Source organism: Syngnathus typhle, linkage group LG4 (genome assembly GCF_033458585.1).
Source record: "Syngnathus typhle isolate RoL2023-S1 ecotype Sweden linkage group LG4, RoL_Styp_1.0, whole genome shotgun sequence".
Taxonomy (NCBI): Eukaryota; Metazoa; Chordata; class Actinopteri; order Syngnathiformes; family Syngnathidae; genus Syngnathus; species Syngnathus typhle.
In genome coordinates this window covers 10,118,900-10,134,190 of record NC_083741.1, presented here as the reverse complement: position 1 = coordinate 10,134,190, position 15,291 = coordinate 10,118,900, and the positions used below count along the sequence as shown (strand labels likewise).

At 39.8% G+C, this 15,291-nt stretch overlaps 1 protein-coding gene across 6 annotated transcripts; it reads left to right on the top strand.

Moving 5' to 3' along the window:
* The first annotated feature begins 217 nt into the window (after positions 1 to 217).
* LOC133153144 (kinesin-like protein KIF23) lies at positions 218 to 10,148 on the top strand. 6 transcript variants are annotated; one of them, XM_061277217.1, is made up of 24 exons: positions 218 to 323; positions 833 to 899; positions 1,165 to 1,293; positions 1,560 to 1,665; positions 1,751 to 1,887; positions 2,051 to 2,163; positions 2,247 to 2,417; positions 2,636 to 2,677; positions 3,174 to 3,286; positions 3,579 to 3,700; positions 3,884 to 3,986; positions 4,051 to 4,130; positions 4,208 to 4,327; positions 4,602 to 4,761; positions 5,403 to 5,564; positions 5,741 to 5,907; positions 6,096 to 6,269; positions 6,353 to 6,559; positions 6,783 to 7,103; positions 7,812 to 8,045; positions 8,191 to 8,279; positions 8,501 to 8,561; positions 9,230 to 9,270; positions 9,695 to 10,148. In XM_061277217.1, the coding sequence occupies exons 1-24, from the start codon at positions 310 to 312 to the stop codon at positions 9,708 to 9,710; spliced, it is 2,949 nt and encodes a 982-aa protein (XP_061133201.1). In that variant the 5' UTR covers positions 218 to 309; the 3' UTR covers positions 9,711 to 10,148. The 6 variants fall into 6 exon arrangements, with proteins under 6 accessions (XP_061133201.1, XP_061133202.1, XP_061133204.1 ...); XM_061277218.1 differs by lacking the exon at positions 2,636 to 2,677; XM_061277220.1 differs by lacking the exon at positions 6,783 to 7,103.
* The last annotated feature ends 5,143 nt before the right edge of the window (positions 10,149 to 15,291 follow it).

The following is a 15,291-nucleotide window of genomic DNA, read 5'->3' as shown; positions in this document are numbered from 1 at the left end:
TGGCACTTATTATATTTATTGTTATTTATCAAGTTGTATATTTGAATTCAGTGTCAGTATGTGTTTTCGTGCGTGTGTGCGTGCGTCACATATTTCTCAATTTGGGATGGAACTAAATAACACGCATTGCATTTGAACGCGTCATTACGTTTGAAGGCGGAACCTCTGGACTTGAGCGTTCCATGCGGCACTGTGATTGGTTAAATATACCGGAAGTTGAAAGCTTTTTGACAGGGGGGGAATTTCAAAAATAGAGACAGGGCGCTTTGTTACGCGAAGCTTTTCACCTGGCGTTAAACAGCACAAACAATGTATAGACCGGGGTATGTATAAAATTCTGTCCTACAAAACTCTCGTGTGAATTGTAGTTAAGTTTCAGTTTTCGTTGTTCCTGGGCACTAATGGCCAGATGTATTGCGGAAGATTACTAGCGTCCGTCAAAATCACCGACGCTAGATCGCTCCCCAGTCCCCATTTAGTCCATCGAACCGGGCCAACCGCACAAGGGCAGCATTGTACAACACCGTACCTCGCTTGCTATTAAATTAAAATGTTGTTTAAATTCACTGTAACGTATTTATGTGCGAGATCTTTAATATGTCAACAACATGGTATTATAGTGCAGACCATACTCCGTCATAAATCTTCATGTGTGTGTTAAGGTGTTCGACCAACCGTCACTGATCCCGATTAACAACTCAATCAACATTACATTTGGGGATGTAAAAACTAAAAGCTGTCACACATAAACCTATGTTTAATATTCTGTGTTGTGCAATAATGATGAGACTAATTTATCAGTAAAGAGCCTTCTATTTTTTTTTATCTGCAGGAAATGCAAGACTCCTCGCAGGCCTGGCATCAGAAAGGCTTCCCATACAGAGAAAGATCCTGTTGGGGTAAGTGAACACAACTCATAACCTTGGTTGATTTTTTTTTTTTTTTTGTCTTCCTACTCAATAATATTTCAGTGGAGCTCAAGTGGTTTTCTCTTGATGTAGCTCTTGGGAGAAAGAAAAAGATCCCAATGCACTACACACAACTGAATAAAAAGCAGCTATATAGATTTTATGTATTTGTATAACCAGGGACACATGAAAAGGCTTTCTTGATTGGTTTTCAATACAGTGTGTACTTTAAAGACGTGTACTGTTTCTTTTGTAGGTGTACTGTCGTATACGGCCACTTGGAGCAGACAATGAGGAATGTTGCATTGAAATGATCAGCAACTCCACAATTCAGCTGCATGCTCCAGATGGCCTTAAAGCCAACCGCAATGGAGAATTCAAAGAGGTGCAGTATGTGTCAGTTTCTCCGAGGCCAAGATTATCTGCAGTGTCTCGAATTCGGTTCCATATTTAGACTCTCCATAAACTTCCAGACTTCAGACTTGGTGTCAAATTCACTTTGCTATACGCGTCTAATCTGGGAGGCATCACTAACACACAACCAGCCTTTATGTTATTTGAATTTACAAAATGTGTGATCAGTATTTTTGCATAAAATTCTGTAGTGATGTTTCATGAACTGACATCTATTTTTTGTTGACAATATTTTAGACGCAATACTCCTTCAAAAAAGTATTTGGTATTAATACCACTCAAATGGAGCTCTTTGAGGAAGTTGCCAAGCCGCTAGTGGAGGACCTTATTCAATGTAAAAATGGTAAGTGCTTAAGCTTAACTTAACTACATGTGTTCCATCTTCTCCTTTATGGTTATTATTATTGTTTTTTTTTTCTCCCGTCAAGGTCTGCTGTTTACATATGGTGTCACGGGAAGTGGTAAGACCTTCACTATGACAGGCTCGCCTGGAGAGGGTGGACTCCTCCCTCGTTCTCTTGACATGCTGTTCAACAGTATTGGCCCCTTTCAGGCCAAACGATTTGTAAGACCTTGATAAGAAATTTATATACACATGCACCATCTAACAAATGAAAACAATCAGGCTTTTTTCAAATGTAATAAAAGGTGGTGACAGATCTGACAACAATTTAAAACGATTTGATTTTCAAATATGGAGAAAAGAAAGAAGATGCTTGTTTCTATAGGTGTTTAAACCAGATGACAAAAATGGGATTGACATCCAGAATGACGTTGATGCTCTCCTTGAGAGACAGAAGCGAGACACTCAACCTTTAGTGCCCAAGACACCTTCCTCTAGGTACAATTTGTTTTTCTTTCCTTGCCAGTTACATTGTTAACAGTTGACTCAATATTCTCCTCCTCATTTTCCATTCTGTTTAGGCAGAAGGCGGACCCAGAATTTGCAGACATGATCAGTCCACAAGAGGCATGTAAAGCTGAGAATGTGGATGAAGACTGTTGTTACAGCATTTTGGTGTCCTACGTTGAGGTCTATAACAACTACATCTATGATCTTCTCGAGGATGCCCCTTTTGATCCCATCAGACCAAAGTAAGAGGCAGTGATTGCTTTATAGAAAAAAAAGAAAAAAAAATCAATTACTACAGGCTGACCTGATCCCACTCAGAAGAGCGGCGCCGGCGGTCCAATCCGTGTTACTTCATACGATTGTTTCACATATTGGATACGGCACAATTGATATACTATATTGGAGACTTTTTTTTCCGGCTGTAAAGTTGAGTCACCCAAAAATCATTCTCTTTTTTTAGGTGGCTCGGTATTGGCACACCTGTCAAGAACACTGACTTTGTGTATGTGGTCCCAAAGATTTTATCCTTAGCTTCATTGTATAGAAGCTATTTGCTATCTGTCAGGTTGTTGTTCATGCTGTCGAGAAGGCTTGTGATTTTAACCTTTCACATAGTTTACTAGCTTTGTGTCATTCCGGCTTACTACTGTAGCTCTGCTTTGAGCTGGTACTACATTTGTACTCACTGAATGGCTTGAGCTTTACTCCATATATGAATGGACTAACAATGCCGTCGGAAGAAGTGAAGCCACCGGCGGGCGTCTTGTGTTGCCACTCGCCAAGGCCATCGAATTCGAATGTGTTGATTTCTCTGGCATTTTCATGTTATTTTCCGAATGAAATGACTGCCCTCTTGCTACGAGGGCCTTTTATTTTCGTGGCATGCGCCTGCATCACAATGTATCTTGTTGTGTTTTCGCCTTTGATTGTCTAATGTCGATATCATTGTACCACTGTGTTTCGGTGCTTCAATTTTTGTTTGCTTTTGGATCCCTCAGAGCTCCTCAATCCAGGATTCTACGAGAAGATCAGAATCATAACATGTATGTTGCTGGCTGCACTGAAGTTGAGGTCAAATCGACAGAAGAGGCATTTGAAGTCTTCTGGAAGGGTGAGTGAAAAGTGGTTTAATTACTCCTTGGGAAATTAGCATCAATTAGAGCCACTCTCTGCTTCTAACTACCTGAGATGTGAAAATGGGGCCAAGATGAGACCTCTAAATTTTAGGGACACAATACGCTATGATTTGTTTTTGAGATATACCGTATTTGGTACTTGCAGAAACCACCACGTATCGTTGTGGCCTTTGTCTTTTTATCCTTTTGAACTTGGGTATTTCAGTGTTTTCCATGAATTGGATCATTCAACATGAGTGTAAACGAGTGAACTACTGCTTCTTGTAGGTCAGAAGAAGAGAAGGATTGCCAACACGCAACTGAACCGCGAATCCAGTCGTTCCCACAGTGTCTTCACTTTAAAGCTGGTTCAGGCACCCCTCGATGCTGATGGCGACAACGTTCTGCAGGTAATATCCCGCTCCAAAAGTTACTCGATGGAATCTGTATTTAAGTTTTCACGCCACCTTTTAGTTCACAGAAAACAATGACGATTAGCGTTACTTCGCTTCAAACTAACAATGATGTGACACAAAAGCAGGCAGATAAATTAATCTGTTTCTGTTGGTATTCAATCTGTGGGTGCATTCTAGGACAAAAACCAGGTGAATGTCAGCCAGCTGTGTTTGGTTGACCTGGCAGGGAGCGAGCGCACCAGTAGAACGAGAGCAGAGGGAAGCCGTCTGCGTGAAGCAGGTCAGTCTCTCATTTTGTCAGCGATTGTCAGTGAAAATTATTCATCTTCCTTCATATATTCCAGGTAATATAAATCAGTCTTTGATGACTCTGCGCACATGTATGGAAGTCTTGCGAGAGAACCAGATGTGTGGAACCAACAAGGTGGGTAGTCTTGCTTCTCACAAGAGTTAGCGACCCTCCCCCCCTCCCTCCACTATCACATTGTCCTTCTTTTCCAGATGGTGCCATACAGGGACTCGAAAGTGACTCACCTTTTTAAGAATTATTTTGATGGAGAAGGCAAGGTTAAGATGATTGTTTGTGTCAACCCAAAAGCCGATGATTACGAGGAAACAATGGTAATTCATATTCCATGCAGATCGCACTACTAACAGCCCTTGAGGGCAACTCAAAAGATTGACTTTACTTACACTGGCTATTTGACAGACTTCACTGAGGTGTCTTTTAACAAAACTATAACTGTCTCAACAGTCTGTCCCTCAACTTGTCCGAGTCTGCCTCAAAAAATGGTTTCTCTTTCTATAATAGACTTTCTGTTTCGCAATACAGTTCATAAGAGGAGTTCGACTTTGCTACGTCATAATCTTGTCATCGTTGCCTTTGGTGTCGCAGCTCGTAATGCGGTTTGCAGAGATGACACAAGAGGTGGAAGTTGCGCGGCCGGTGGACAGGCCGATCTGCGGGCTCGCGGCTGGACGCAGGCAAAGAAATCAAGCATTCAGGGATGAGCTGTCACATCGCCTGGATGATCTAGGAAGACCCTATAATGCTGGTAAGTAGAGCTCAAATGATCAATCACAATTTAATTGACATTGCAATATGGTAGGATTTTGGACAAAAAACGGCTTCGCTTCAGTCGGCTGTTACCATTCTTATTTATTTCATATAGTATGTATCTTGTATTGAATAATTTATACAGTGTCCATATGAGTTTAATACTTAAGAAGTGCACTCCACATATTTACATATCAGGAAACATGAAATGTTCAAGTGATGCACAAGTACTGTGGTCTGACTTGTTTACATCACTCTTGTTTGGGGGAACTGTGTGAAGTTGTCTAAGCAAACGCTTTAAAGACTGCAAACTGACAACTCAATGAAGTCGCATAATATTATTCATAATCGTTCATTTGACTTTATTTGAGCAAAATGCTAAACTATCATACATTTGGTGTTGTTTATTATGATACAGGTTAAGATATTTCCTTCAACTAACATACTAGAAAAGAACCTTAAAGAAATAATTATCTTAAATCATTATCACAATTAAATTGTTTTTCAAAAATGTCCCGCTCTATTGGTACGTCTTTCGTATTTCTCACTATTGCTCTCTTATTGTGCCATGTTTATGAGACTTTGTAAGTATCTCTTGACCAATGCCCTGATTTTATATGTTCACGTTTTCTATGGTAGATGATGCCGCTCTGCTCAATCAACTCATTGAAAGCTTTCCACCGATGCCATCCTGTGAGCTGGTGGACCCCGGAGATGATCAGACACTACCACGCCTGATTGAGGTCCTGGAGAAGAGACATCACATCCGTCAGCTGATGGCAGAGCAGTTCAACAAAGCTGGTACAACATTTACACAGCATTGAATGATGTTCGAGAGAATTAAGTTACAGTTCCGATTTAGTATGGTTGAATAGTCTATCTGTGGCATTGTCAGTGTTTTTCTTTACCACAGTTCAGCATTTGAATTCTTCTCCGGTTTAGTGTCATAGTCGCTCGCACTGTGCTTTCTTGTGCAGCCAATATGCTGAATTCCATGCTTCAGCAATTTGATGGTCAACTTGGCAATAAGGAGAACTTAATCCAAGACCAGCAAAGCAAGCTGAGCGAGAGGGATAGAGTTATCATCAACCAAAAAACAGAACTCGAACGACTCGAAAAAAGGTCTAAGACCCTGGAATACAAGGTACATATCTCCCTCAACTGGGTTAGGCCCCGGGGTCAAACCTTTTCCTGTAAATTGTCAATTGTAACCCTGTTTCTCCTAATAAAAATATATTACTTTATTTATTTAAGTCACGTCTAGTGGGCCGGTCAATTTTAGTAAAGCTCTGTCAGTGACATCACATTAGTTCAAATGTCTCCACTGTCTAGATTGATATCCTGCAAAAGACAACCGACATGTATGAGAGCGACAAACGCTCACTCGAGCAAGAGCTGGAGACTCGTGCGCAAAAGCTCCAGCAGGAACTGTCGGAAAGGAGGCGAATGGAGCAGCACATGCAGGGCATGGTTACCGACGCCAAACTCAAGTGGGAGAAGGAGTGTGTGAGTGGAATTATCAAGATGTGACACTCTGATCATATAAACGTAGTGCCACCATCCTTTTGAGAGCAATTTTGCTTTTCCAGGAAAGACGGGTGAATGCCAAGCAGCTGGAGATGCAGAACAAGTTATGGGTCAAGGATGAGAAGCTGAAGCAGCTCAAAGCGATCGTTTCAGAGAGCAGCCGTGGCAGCAGCAGCAGCAGTAGCACAGAGAGACCAGAGAAACCAGAAAGGCCCTCAAGGGACCGAGATCGCAAGTATGGACAGAAGAGGTCGGCCTCTCCATCACCAGTAAGTGATAGCAATAAATACGTGGTACTGTATTGATGTGTGTTTGGATGTCTATCAAGCAGGCCTTCACGTTTTCTTGTTTACCAGAGTGTAAATCGATCCATTTCGCAGACTTGCTACTTATGGCTGCTGCTTTTATCCTGTCTGTGACCTTGTGTATTTCTAACTACGTACCTTAACTAAGCACACCATGCTTTGGCCTCGTTCCCTCACCACTTTTCAGGATCTTCGACAAACACCTTCCCAACAGAGTCAAGCTAAGATTAGGGCAGTTCAGGACAATGCCGCCGCCGCCACCGCCTCCTCCACTTCATCTTATCCCTCAGTAGCATCTTCCATCTCTGAGTGGGAGCAGAGGTGTCCTCTAGACTCAGCAACCTCCCAGTATAGAGAAGCGGGGACCCCTCAGTGCAGGAGCCGGACTCCCGCCATGTGCAATGACGCCACCAGAGCGAATCGCAGGAGAGGCCATCGCTTTGCCTCGGAAACAGATGGCCCTGCAACGCGGCTGGTCCACGGACTAGACCTAGAGGCAGGCATAAGGGTTAGTGTGTGCTAGCCACCTAGATGTGTTTGTGACGTGGGTTCTTTTTGGTTGCGGCAGGCCATAGTGTGCACTAGCATCTGCTAGTTAGAACTGTTAGTGGCTTTGTGTGACATTCAGAGACATGTGCCATATGTGCTTTTTGGCCTGGATGTCAATTATGTTTTTTAGACTTTAACCCCTGAGCTTTTTCCAAGTAGCGCTTCAGTTTATGTATATCTTGCTTGTAGAATTTTTCCACTCCAACTTTTCGCTCTCTCAAAATTGGTTTACGCTATTCATCTTTAAATGTGCAAATTCCATTTAAATCATACTCTTGCACTTTGTTTTAAATGTGCATGCCGTTTCACATTCTGTCGCCTTTGCATGACACCTCACAAACTACTGGGATGTTTTCCTTGCAGTGGGTGTTTTCAGCTGTAGCGTTGAATAAGTGTATATATTACTGGAGCAGTCACCGAATATGCCCGAATTTTGATTGTTATTCTCCTCAATATCATTCTGGGTTCATATCCGTTAATTTGTATAGTGCCGTATGTACGGTGCTCAACAGTGAGTGTTCCCCGTGACTTCCAGTTGTACAATTATTCTTGCCGCACCTGAACGACCCACTCGCTTGATGGGGAAAAAAAAAAAAGAAAATCTGAGTTTAATTGTCACAAATCTGAATAATTTCTTGGTTTTTCTCTTTTCCACTGGGATCACCAGCCGCCTCAGCATATTAATCCAGTGCACAGACGCTCACACTCTGCAGGTGGGGAGAAATGGGTAGACCACAAACCATCTTCTAATGTCGACCTAGGCACTGTCATGCAGCCCGTAATACCCAATGCAATCCAAGTATCTTCCCCGAGCGAGAAAGCTCTGTCTAAATGCCACAAGTATGTGCTTAGACATCAAGAGCTTGCCTCTGACGGGGAAATTTCAACCAAGTTGATCAAGGTAAAAAGATGATAGTTCACTCATCGATCCTATGCATTTGATTTGAGTTGACACTTTGGTTATTTCAGGGATTAAAGGGACACCGTTTCTGTTTCCACTATGCTGTAATTGGACCCTGTTATTCTTCTCTGTTTTACCCCCACAGGGCAACGTTTTTAGGACCAGAAGTGGTGGCCAGTCCGTAGAATTTACAGATGTTGAGACTCTGAGGCAGGAGTCCCCAACTGCGCCGAGGTACACTCGTCTTTCATCTTGAGCCTCCAAAGTTTGTTTTGTGACGCAGCTTAACCTCGCAGCTTGCCTTCTGTCATGTTTGCAAATGTTTGTCGATCGTAAATATTGAACTGAAGCTTGATTTGAAGAAAATTGTAAATTGAATAAAGAATTGCACAAACTGGCCTAACGATTTCAGCTCTGAAACCTGACTTAGTCTAATCCAAATGTTCTTGTTCCAGCCGCAAGAGAAGATCAGGCTCTGCAGAGGCACCGCATAACAAGGAGGACCAAGAAAACTGGGTACTGTCAATTTTCATTTTTCAACAAAACACAATTATTTAGAGAAGTATTTTTTCCTCCTTTTCCAATTGGATGTTAAAACTAGTTAGTAGACTTCTCTGTGCCACTCAATACAATCCTCAAATTCATCAGCAGGGGGCAATATAAACCAAATGTTAGATTCATTACACGGAAGAAGCAAAAGCATGCACATAATCTACTGTGCATAAAGTATGCACTTTATCATAAAACTATTTGCAATTTTTACGGCTGCTGCTGTTTTGCACCTGCTGACATGTTACATGGATCAGATTTTGCGAATGTTCACCCATGTTTACTCAAACCAGTGTTGAACATCAGATACTTTTTTATCTTTTTCAACACGATACAACGTTTGTGTTTTATTCATGTTTTGCACAGTGCCCCATTTTCTTTAAGCCTGTATCTCGCTGAGCTGGGTTGGCAAGAGTTTTCCCTTCATGGTTCATTCAAGTTCATGAATGGTCTCAAACACTCACCATACACCATCGAAGGTTGCAAACAAAATTTCCTTGAAGAAAGACTGTTTGCAATTATTTAGGAACCCTCACAACAAACGTTTGCTACATGCAACAACACTTGCGGCTCAGCGGGATTCAGGTTGATATACACACAATGAACGTATGTCCTTGCTATTTTGTCTGCCACAGGCTCCTGTTGCAAGCACAAGTGCTGCACTTGGGCATCAAAAGTAAGTGTGCACATACAGCATTTGTTACCACGGTTGCTATTTTTGTTGATCTGCATCTTATGTTACACTACCATTCAAAGGTTTGGGGTCTCTTAGAAATATTTGTTCTTATTTTTAATTTTTTTTTCTTGTCAATGAGGATGAAATTAAACTAATCAAGTATACACTATAAATTTTGTTTATGTGGTAAATGACCATCCTAGCTGCGAATGTCTGTTTTTAATGCAAAATCTACATAGGTGTATAAAGGTGTTCTAATTGTTTGCTAATTGTGTTAGAAGTTTAATGGATTCTTAGAAAACCTTTGAGCAATTATGTTAGTTTTCATGGAATACACTAAATTGCCTGGGTGACCCCAAACATTTGAACGCTAGTGTATATTTGCTAAATTTCTCAAATTGTCTCATTTCTCTTTGCCCTGTAGACGCAGGAAGCCGTGAAGATTTTTTTTTTCTTCTGAGTAGCAACAAAGCAAGCTGCCTGTTTGCTCAATGGGACATTGACATGAAGGAACAATGCACATTTTTTAAACGCTTAATTATATTTTGACGATTTAGAATAGAATTATAATGGAGTAGTAAGAAAAATTACATATATATATAATCGCAACGTGCTGGATTACTGCTCTTTTCCTACCCCCCCCCCCCCCCCCCCACCTTTTTCTGAACACCAAATACTTGAGTTCAAGATTTGTAACCAGGAGTGTTTACTGCCGCACAAATTGATGTACGTAGATTTTTTTTTTTTTTTTTTGATGTGCTGTAAATACATAAGTATAATGATTTGTGTCCCCCCCCCCCCCCTGATCTGTTTAGAAAAATACACAATAAGAAACACTACAGTACTAATTTTGGTGGCATTAAATTCATTCAACTCAAGTGACGTGTAGTTTATTTATTCAGAGTAAAGGACCATCCTTTTAACTCTATATACAGGTATGAAAATAATAAAAGGAAGCTGCATATAAAGTACGATTGAAAATCAAGAATACAGAATGAATAATTTACTGTAAACTGCTTGAAATTCTGAACGAAGAGGGAAAAGTTTTTATTGAATAATTTGGATGTGAAATAAAATATTAAATGGCAAAAAAATATTGTAAAATTTTTAAATTACAATTTTTGAAAGTAAATAAACTCATAATATGCCAGTGGACCCACGCATCCTTGCGATTTGGCACCATTGATTTAGTCACCTATTTGCCAGGGAGCTAATGGAGGAGGACATATTGAACGTGTTTGGGGCACGGGGCTCATCCCCGACCAACTTAACTCTAGACCACAAACATGAAGCTGTAAAAAAAAGATTTCCCCAAAGATTTCAGGCTTTTTTTTGTTTTGTTTTGCATATTTATCACCTAAAAAGGTTTCATTTCATCAAATTAATATTAACACTGAGACCAACCAAGGATATATAAAATGCAATTGCCCCCTAAATCCAAGCTGTGCCATCTTTGGCAGCAATAACTGAAATGAAACTTTCTCGATAATTGGTGAAGAGTCTTTCATATCATTGTGAAGGAATTTTGGACCACTCTTTGCAGAATTGCTTCAACTCTGCCATATTGGATGGTTTTCTTGCATGAATTGCTATTTAAGGTCACACCACAGCAACTCAATTGGATTTAAATCCAAACATTGACTTGACTATTCCAAAACTTTAATTTTATTTGTATTTAGACATTCTGAGGTGGACTTACTGGTTTGCGATGGATCTTTGTCCCTCTGCATGATCCAAGAGCGCTTAAGTTTGAGGGCACACATTGATGGCCGGACGTTCTCCTTCAGGATCTTCTTCTAAACAGCAGAATTCATTTTGCTCCGGCAATCACAGCAAATTGTCCAGGTCCTGAGAAAGCAAAGCAGCCCCAGATTATCACACTGCTATGCTTTACAGTGGGCATCATTTTCTTGACATCATTAATATTTTACAGATAAAAAAATTACTCCTGCTTTTAACAGGTTCACACTGACCTTTTAACGTTTTTGCTTTCCAGGAAATTAAGATATCCTATAATGTTAATATGCATTGAATAATATAATTAAAGGAACTTATCAAATGTGAACTGTTGAGCAGAAGAAGAGGTAACTGTCACCCTTTTTGACAGTTACACATAAAAGCAATTAATGCTCAGTTGAATATTAGCTATACTGCGCAACTCATAACTTTGCTTCATAAAAGCATTTCTTAATTTGACAAAAAAAAGCTAATCAGGTTTTTTTTTTCTTGCTGGTTTGTGATGTCCACAGCTCTTCCATCCTGTGTTGTAGACTTTTGCAAGTGATAAGAATTTGGGAAATGGTTTCATCAGGCATGTCAGCCCTCGGCTGCTTGTGAAAATATTGACCCTTCCTTCCTGCCTTGTTTAACTAACAAACCTTCACGTAGTGCATGAGCAAATAGCACATGACGGCACCACTTTATTAACGACTCCTTTAACTCAAACACACACTAATGACTTTTTAAACAAGTCTGAACCAAACCTGTCGCTGAGTCTTTGCTTTAGAAATTGGGAATTGTTTGTTCATGTTATTTCTGAATCTTTATAGAACACCATTTGTTGTGTTCACAATTGACTTGTGTGTATGGTGAAAGTAAAAAAAAAAAAATAAACTTTTTGTTCCAACTCCTTTTATTTTACTTATATGACAGCATAAAAACTGCTTTTGATTTGAGAGTTTTGTCTTTATGCATTAATGATAACTATATCCAGGAATTTATCATCACCACAGCTACCTTGTTTTATTTGTTCTCGTCTATTGATTGAAGCCATTTCCTCTAAATGACTTCTCCATTGTCTTGCGAGATGTGTGTGGCAGCCCTGTTTCTCGTGAGCCCTCACTTATTTCAACCTCCCACTCTCGTCTGCTCCGGTCAACAAACACTGTTTGGACAGCGGTGTGTGTGTGTGGGTTTGTTTGTATGTATATTTTTGTGTTCAAAGTCAATAGAAGTACTTGCGCTCTAAGGGCTCCTTTGTCAATTTTCCGGTCTCACCTTTCATGGTGCCAAGGATAGTTTGTGTGTTTAATAGGTGTCACCACATTTTTATTACATATAAAACCACAACAAACTGAAAAGGTTTTGCCTTGGCTTTCTTAGCTGTGCTTAAGTCAAACAAACTTGTGATGCAAAGTCATCAATATAACTATAGAGTATTATATACAGTCAGTATTGTGACTTTGTACATTTCTAATTGTAATATAATCTGGTTGGGTTTTTTGTTCACGTCTCATGATTTTTGCTGTTTGTATTTTACTTATTTTAGTCATCATTGGGGTTCAATTTTGTTTTGTTGTCTGACAAAACTAATCTTAAAGTTGCATACAATAAAAGTAAGGGTTATTCTGCACAAGTGGTAAATACAAAATTAATCTATAATCTCCATTTACGTATAAACCCAACACCTGAGAGATTAACTGGCTAAAGCAAGTCCACAACGGAACGCATGTGAGCTGTTAAATCTTTCTGTTGAGAGGCAAAATACAAAGTTTAAGCCTTCGTCCATCACACATCAAAGTCATGACAAGCTGCTTATTTGAAATTATTATTATATGCAACTTTACTTATTTTTCAGCTGTGGTAAAATTACATGGAGTCAGCAGTCCTCCCTGCCCGCTTCCCATTATTCATGGACTACTGTACATCAAACGGTGAGAACAGTCTTTACAAAAAACAAAAAAAAACCTTTTTTTTACACTTGTAAACCTTTTACGTATTTTGTGTATCACACGATTGTGCCAATATTGCCCAGTGAGTATAACCACCTTAGTATATACTTATGAAAGCAGTTGAGACAAATCTTGTGCTGTTTCTATTTCCAGCTGAAGGCAAGCAAAGCTGTAATATCTTGAGAGCCACTGTTGAGCTTGTTTGCATACTTTGCATGTTGATCTTACTAAAAGCCTCTCACACTGCCGTCATCCACACATAAAGCATCAGTGTACATAGCTTAAATACACACATTAATAACAACTGTAATGTCATTCTTTGTTGAGTGCTTTTAACAGGTTCACACTGACCTTTTAACGTTTAAACTTCCTTCACAAACAACCGTCACCTGATACGCAAACAAATCTTTATTGACGGACCTCCCATGATCCTTTGAGAGAAGCTGAAAACAAGGACAAGCCATACAATCATCTCAAAAGTATTGGAACACTAAATAACACTTTCAACCTGCTTATTTTTTGTGCTGACAAAAAAAAAATGAATGTACTGTCAGACAAAAGATCAACATCATTTATATCTGGAGTCCGTACACAATTAGATAATATTATTCTTACCTGAACATGATATTCTTAGGTGAGGAAAAAATACAAAAAGTAAATATGACTTAATATGGATTTCCAAGTATTTTTCCCTGCAGTTTTTAAATACTTTTGACCTAATGACTTCACCAAACGACTGAATTCTTCTTTTGTGCTTTCATTCCAGCCTCGTTCAATTGTTTGTTTTGAGTGAGTAACTCCTTTCATTCGCCTTTGTATTGGGTAGAATGCATGTTCTGTAGGCTTTAAGTCTGAAAACTGACTTGACTGGTTGGAAACACAAGTCAAAAATGAACATTCTGAGTCAGGCATCTGGGTAATTATAGTTAGTGATTCTTGAACAAAACACAAAAGGTGACTGCAGATAAGCACACACCACCAAATACACCCCACCCCCACCCAATCTTTCTCTTTTGCTATTTTATTCATTAACTGAAACTTTAAATGGCATCATCGCCCACTCACCCAGCACAACTGCCTGCACTACCATCTGCTGCCACAAGGCTTCACTGTGGCCTGCTTCTTTCTGAAGCCTCCAAACAAGACTACTAGGCTAGGACAGGCTGCCACATGGAGCACATCATTTCTCATTATCGTGTCTGCAGAATTAGTTTTGTCTTAAGTATTTGTTATTGCTCATTTGACCACTGCGTGCAATGATGTAAAATAATATCTGTTCTTCACTTATCTTGCCAATCGAATTTTAATGTGTTAGTATTTTCATGTATTAGTTGTAATTAAACAACTAAATGTACGATAACTATTCTCTTCTATAGTTATAGCTATCCATTGACAACCGGAATACAAAGAATGCATTAAACACATGGGTTTACAAAGACAATTAATAAAAACAATAATAGTTCTTTAAAAATACATGACCACAAGGACACATTTGTTATAGAACTTCACCACGGTAAGTGATCAAGTAATGAAATTGTCAAATTTAACATATCCATAATCCCAATATATTGAATCGGCTATCGTTTGGTGTGTTTTGGTTGAGCTAAGTGTGGCTTGAGAGCTGTCCTTTTTAAGACCCACTGCACTAACTTCTCCCCAGTCATCTCTCAGACAAATCCCCAGTCCTATTTGAGGCAAGGTCTGGGAGGCCAGCACTTTGAATGGAATATAAATGACATCATTATGTAATATTCAATCTGTTGCTGCTGCAATATCCTATCCCACAGATAGCGGCCCTCCCCTACCGCCCTCCCTCCCTCCCTCGCTCCCTCCCGCACTTCCCACCCACCCCATATGCTCTGGCCTTTCTGTTCACTGGTTCTTTTTCATGAAGAATATTAAAGACTTATTAAATTAATCTGCGCCCGTTGGCGCATGTTATTGCATTGCAGAGATTTGTGAAGCGAATGGAGCCATTAGGCTGCACCCTAAGCTGATTTATTAAGGGGAGCAGGGATTCACCAAATAGATAACCTGTTTTATTTTACAGAAGTGAACACTTTCACTCAAACCCGCTTAGGTCGCTCCTATTTCCCTCCTTTTGTGCAAGTTGGATGGATGATGGATAAAGTGTTTTTTGTTTGTTTTTTTACCCCCCTTATGAGCCTCTGATGTACCGAATCATATTATGGACATCTTCTTGCTCATACACGAATCAATAGAACCTCTACCGTATTTTCCGCACTATAAGGCGCACCGGATTATAAAGCGCACCTTCAACGAGTGGCCCATTTTAAAACTTTGTCCATATATAAGGTGCACTGGATTATAAGGCGCATAGAATAAATGA